Below are 6,000 nucleotides of genomic sequence, written 5' to 3'. Positions count from 1 at the left end.
TTTGTGCAGTACATGAAGGAGAGGGGGATCCAACACAGAAAATGATCACCACTCTGGCCCCGCGCCAATGGAGAAGCAGAAAGACTCATGAGAACGTTGAACAAAGTCTTCCGAATATCGGCAAACGGCAGAGGAGAACTGAAGAAGAACCTCTTTGAGTTCCTCTGGGAATACAGAACGACACCCCACCAGTCGACAGGAGTCACCCCGGCCGAAGCATTGTTTGGACGCTGCCCGAGGGGGCCCATTCCGTAAGTAGAGGGCCGTGAGCCAGGGATCATCGACGATGACAAGGTCTGACAGGAGAGAGCAGCCCGCAACGAGAAAGAGAGTGTGAGGAGAGGCCTGCAGGAGAAGGAGGTAGCCGTAGGGGATTCGGTACTCGTCCGGAACCGCCGACCCAAGGGAAAATTGTCGCTCACGTAGGAGCCACAACCGTGGACAGTCACACACGTGAAGGCGACTATGGTAACCGCTGCCAGTGAGAGAGGAACAGTCACCCGCCACAAGTCCGTCTTCAAGAAGGTAGAGGTACGACACCGGGAGGAAGAGCCGGAAGAGGTTCCCCCACCAGAGGAAAGTGCAGAGACCCCTGAAGCCGACACATCAATGGACATGCCACCACGTGACGTGACACCGCTGCCGACCCCAGGGAGTAGCAGCCGGTACCCGGTGCGGCAGGGTCGTAAACCACCTGTCCGTTTTAAGGACTATGTCCTGGACTCAGGACCGAGCCAGGTCAGCGACCCACATTGGGTCAGTTTAAAGTTGTTTCGTTAATGTTGTGTTTCTGTTTAAAGAAAAGGAGGGATGTCACGTCTTCAAGTAAAGGCGCGCATGCGCGAGCCTCGTTTCGGGCCGCGCATGCGTGGAATGAATAAAGACGGTCTGTGCGGCAGTTGCTGCCTGGACCTCACGAGCATAAGACGTGTGTTGGTGTCCCTATGTGAATGCCTATGTGTGTGCGAGTGAGGCGGCTCGAGGCACGGGCTTAGCCACCACAGTAGCTTGTGATACATTAATTATGAAATGTGTGTATTCCACCAGTAACACTTAAATCTCCTTCTCCTCCCACACTACTGCAGTGTAGTGTCTTGACAGCCACTTTCAGGAGTTAGTCCTACTTTTATGTTAGCTGCCATGTCCAGGTTTTTTACTTTTTGAATCTGGTCAGCCTACTTGGAAGGCATGGATGCTGAATATCATACAACGCCGCCACAGGCGAAGTGTTAGTCAGCAGGGTAGAGTAGAGGGCGTGGCTAGACCAGGAAGTATGAGCCAGGCAGCATTCGGCGCCGCTGGCAGAGAGCAGATCGGCTGTCACAAAAGCGCTGCGCCCGAGACTTTGTTTTCTCAATCTCCGGGGACTCGCCGTTGCAGAGGCACCGTCTGACCCAAGAAGTCTCGAATATGGCCGACCCAAGCAAGACGCACCGTTCGCATGGTAAGAGGGTCGGAAAGGGAGAGGCAGTTTAGCCAAATCTTGTTAACTAGCGATGCTCAGAGACTAATTATTTTGAGGAGCAACATTTCTCAAGAACAGCGGGTCTTTCCCGACCTAGGGCTTGCACTGTATTTTAAGCGCAGACAAGGGCGCAAGAGCTGCATTTTATAAATCCATTTGCCACATGCGCAGCTTGACGTCTTAGAGTACCGTCGTTTGGTTGCTTTTTCTAGTGGGCATTCTAACTAGACAACAGCTCACACCCATCTGATCTGACCACCCCATCTACCCTCCCACCCCATTTCTTGTACTTGCAGAGATATACTCATCTGTCAACTGCCCCGCGTAAGAATCGTCTTTCCGGATTTAATAACGCTATTTAACTTTTTATGCTTATTTGTGAATTATAAAAAAAAAAAATCCTCGAATATATGGAGCAAAAAACTTTATATAGATCTGGTTTAAAGCACTCGCCGTGTCATTTGTTCCTGTAAGAAACACTTCCTTGTTGCTCCATTTCGGTATGGTTGTGGTCTGTTTACAGCCGCTCGGCAGGGCTATCGTTCCCGCAGTTGCAGGGCAGGTTTGAACATGTCCCCCTCCCTCCCTCCTTCGCGGACACACTTTGAGCAGACTTCACTCTTAGATTACAGGGATCGGCTGCAACGCAATGCACCAGCAAAGCGCGCACACATATTAAAGTGAGATATGCTATAGACACATGCAGCTGTTCATCGTAAAAGTGTGAGCAGAACCACTGCCAGCGACCCCTTTTAGGAGGTTTTACTGGACAATTGACGGGCAGATAACTGCTAATCGCATCCGCCCGTCACTTTCAGTTAATGCTGAGGCCAATTCTGACCTCCATTCAAAACAAGAAAAGGGTCATTCCATGATGGGACCACCGCTTTTCTCGTTTCCTCTATATCACGTGCTCATAGTTGTATAGATACAGAATATGAAGCCAATAAGGGGAAATCATACATTGTTACCTTTTCATTACAAGACCAATTTATAAAGTACTTCCTCCGGGCAAATGTGTGCCCCCCCCCTGTGCTGCTGTAAGTAGCAGATGTTGCTATTACCGAAGTCAGTGGCTCTTACGTTATCAACCCTGAAATATTTAGGATGTCCTGCCCAGGGAAGTTTCTAGCCAAATCGGTGCCCAGGCAGCAGTGGCATCGCCAGGAATCTAATTTAGGAGGGGCACAGAGTGGGCCACAGACAAAAGTAGGGGCTCGGGGGCCTATAAAAGTGCATGTGTGACGTCAGAAGCACTCTTGCAGAAAATCTTTTGTGCACACCAACTACCACACCCCTTATTTGTATCTCCCCTCCCATCAGAATGCAGGCACTAAACCATTAAGTTGCTAATGACCCATCATTAGCGGTTTTGTGTGCTACATTCTGATAGGAGGGGCTGCTCTTGGCTACAGGGTGACTTAACAGCTCTTCATTGATGTGTGGCAGCATTCATTGCGGCCCTGGGTGTGTGCTGTGCTGGCAGACAGAGCACTGCAGAGCGAGTAGCCCAGCTGCGGTGGGGCGTGGGGGGCAGGATTTCAGAGCCCCTCCACCCCCAGCGACGCCACTGCCAGGGAGAAACCCTAGAATGTACTCCCCATGACTGCTGCAAGTCACTCTCCAACAAATCCCTCCCCAAGATCATTCAATCAACACGCCTGTCAAATAGCACAGTGGGTAGAGCGCTCGGTTTGTCTCCTGCAGAGCCTGCCGAACAAAGGTTCGAATCCCGGCAATGCCAAACTCAGCCTTTCATCCTTCTGAGGTTGATAAATGAGCACCACACACGTGGGTATTAATAAACAGCGCTCATAACTCAGAGGGTTTGAGGGTTCATAGCGCTATGTAAATGCAGATTATTATTGCTATACTAATGAAGCTGGTTTTATTACATTGTAATGCAAGTAAAGAAGAAAAATTACAAAGCAAAGTACGCAACTTTTTATTAAAAACCTGAATTGGTTTTTATTTTTGTAAATAGCAGACTGCAGTTGGATTCTGACTTGTTTAAGACGCTAGATTATGTTTTGTGAGCACACCTATCATGAAAATATGTTTCATAAGACAATGCTGCTGGCATATATTGTGCGCATAGGCATCATAAAAATCTTCACTTTGGGAATTCTGGCATACATTGCAGTTACCAACCTCATGAAATTGAGCTCTGCAGTAGCAATAGTGGTGTAAATTGTTGGAACAGGCGTTATGAAAATTCTCTGGTATACTCTTGGTGACCGGCATTATTGGATTTTTTTCTCCATGGTTTCTCCTTACCTTACCGGGCACCCACCGATTGGGCATCGCTTTCTTTCTCCTCTGGTCTTCGGATACTGCAGCCAGGTAGGTGTGGCTAAGTGCAGCCACAGCAAGCATCCTTCTCCTTACAGTAACCAGGTTAGAGGGCACCAGTTCACAGGACAAACATCAGTAGATGTTGTGTCACCAATCTTCTCCCTTGCTCCTCTCTGGTGCTTGGGCATTTGTAGCGGGAGCAGCTCCCTCATAGTCCAAGGCGGGCTGTGGCTAAGCGGGGAACACAGCTCCCTCAGCTGAGTCCCCAAAACAGCCATCAAATCTGGGTATACGATTGGACAGGGCATGGGGCCAAATAACCGGCAACAAGACCAAGGACAAGGCCTACCTTAAAGCACAACTGCATGCAGGAACAGGCACCATGGAAGGTATGGAAAACACAGGGTGATGCAGCAACACACTCCTTTTGTAGGGGCAAAATAGGTGTGCCCAACTAGGGCATGGGTCAGCTTTTCAAGGTTTTGGGACCAAATCAAGGACATGTGCAGGGAGGGTTCGGGGAGGCTCTACTAATTATGAAACCCAGGTAGAGGTTGCACCAACTAAACATTTTAGACTCAAAGTATATGTCTGGGAAGCTGGTGAGAAAAACAGTGGGACTGCAATTAAAATGTAATCCCAGACATGGGTTAAAGAGTTGCACAGTGGTTTATAATAAAAATTAAGAATAGAAATTTAGTGAATTAAAACATCCAGCCATAACAGGTACACCTCCAGGTAAGTATTGGCTAAGAGGATGGGTAGCCGCCTCCTCCCAGTGACAGAGAGCCCAGAAAACAACTCAATGTAAAGTATATCAGAGCAACCGATAGTTGGAAGAATGGTTTGCAAAATGAGGGTTCCATCTGAGCTGGCAAACGAGCAAATATAGGGCGCAGGTGAGGTCCGAGGAGGCTTGGTGGCTCAGATCAGAGGGGTTTCTGTGTTCTGAGTTGAGGAAAGGTCCAACTCTGGTGATCATTGTCCATTAGAAGACATTGCTGTCCATTCAAAGGCATGGCTGTCCTTGTAGTTCAATGTGCATTGAGAGCACACTATTTCTCATCATTCTTCTAATGTGAAAACACGGCTGTTGCTGGGCAAGTAATGTGTTCTTCTGCCAACTGCTCCTAGGAAAAGCCTTGCCTCAAGACAGTTTAAAACTGTACATACTGTACTATGACCGGCCGACCATGGCGTGGGGACACACAGACCACTGCCCCTGTGTCATAATAATTGTTTATTTATGACACGCTTAATACCTGGAAATGTTTCTAAGCGTGAGCTCGGGATAAGAACCCGTGTTGCTATGCGTTGTCTTGCTTCCAAGACCACGTGTTGCCCCTGAGCTATCCTGCCTGTGAGTACCACCTCCCTTTTATTTCTAGACACCTTTTTAATTGTTTTCCAATATAAAGTTACAATTCTAAGATGGACAATCTGGCACACTCCTATTGTACTCTTTCGAAAAATACCCCTGTAAAATAGGGAAAGGAGACAAATGGAACCAATGAGTGTTCCTGTCTTCTTTGCATTAAAATCTCAGTGCAATTCAGGAACATAAGACTGTTTATATTTAATAAATAACTGTGATAAAAGGATTGTATTCGTGAAGTACTAAATACATAACGGACACATGGCTTGGTTGGCAAACCAATGTACACAACACCCTAACATTAAAATGTTTGTAACCATGAACCATACATACTCATTCGAACATCGTATATATTTGGGTGTAAGGATAAAATGACTGCAACATCAGACACTCAAGTCGGGTACAACTTGCTTCTTGTTTCTGGAAAATTTTAGACGGGGCAGGGGAAGCTGTGTCTCAGTGTGAGTATGCCTGGTCCCCAATACAGAAACCTCTTTAGAGAATCATATCTATACACAGGAAATGATATCCTACAAAGTACACCCAATAAACAAAGAAACATGTACAGAAAAGATTGTACCTCCTTAAAATTTTAGCCTGACTGGTAATAAGCTGATTAAGCATTTCAAACCAAACCAGGTTCTGATACATGGTAATGTGTCCACAGTTTCTCAAACACTACCTCCTCACCACTGCGCATGCACCAGGGGATATTTCTGTAAAAAGAAAGCGGGCCCATGCTTTTATTTAACAGGGCTGGCTTTAGCATCTCTTATATCTCTTAATTCGGGCTGGCTTTAGCAACTCTTTTTGGGGCTGGCTTTAGCAACTCTTATTGGGGCTGGCTTTAGCAACTCTTAATTGG

The 6,000-nt window shown here is 47.2% G+C and overlaps 1 protein-coding gene across 1 annotated transcript in view; it reads left to right on the top strand.

The window, feature by feature from the left end:
- The first annotated feature begins 1,122 nt into the window (after positions 1-1,122).
- Positions 1,123-6,000, top strand: part of CASP6 (caspase 6) — a 161,127-nt gene continuing 156,249 nt past the window's right edge. Inside the window, exon 1 of the mRNA XM_069630880.1 lies at positions 1,123-1,444. Within this exon, the coding sequence (XP_069486981.1) occupies positions 1,411-1,444 (34 nt within the window). The 5' untranslated portion in view covers positions 1,123-1,410. The remainder of the gene's footprint in view (positions 1,445-6,000) is intronic.

The sequence above is a fragment of the Ambystoma mexicanum genome, chromosome 6q (genome assembly GCF_040938575.1).
Source record: "Ambystoma mexicanum isolate Mex_15411 chromosome 6q, UKY_AmexF1_1, whole genome shotgun sequence".
NCBI lineage: Eukaryota > Metazoa > Chordata > Amphibia > Caudata > Ambystomatidae > Ambystoma > Ambystoma mexicanum.
The sequence above is the reverse complement of the archived record's forward strand: the minus strand, read 5'-3'. Positions and strand labels throughout refer to the sequence as shown.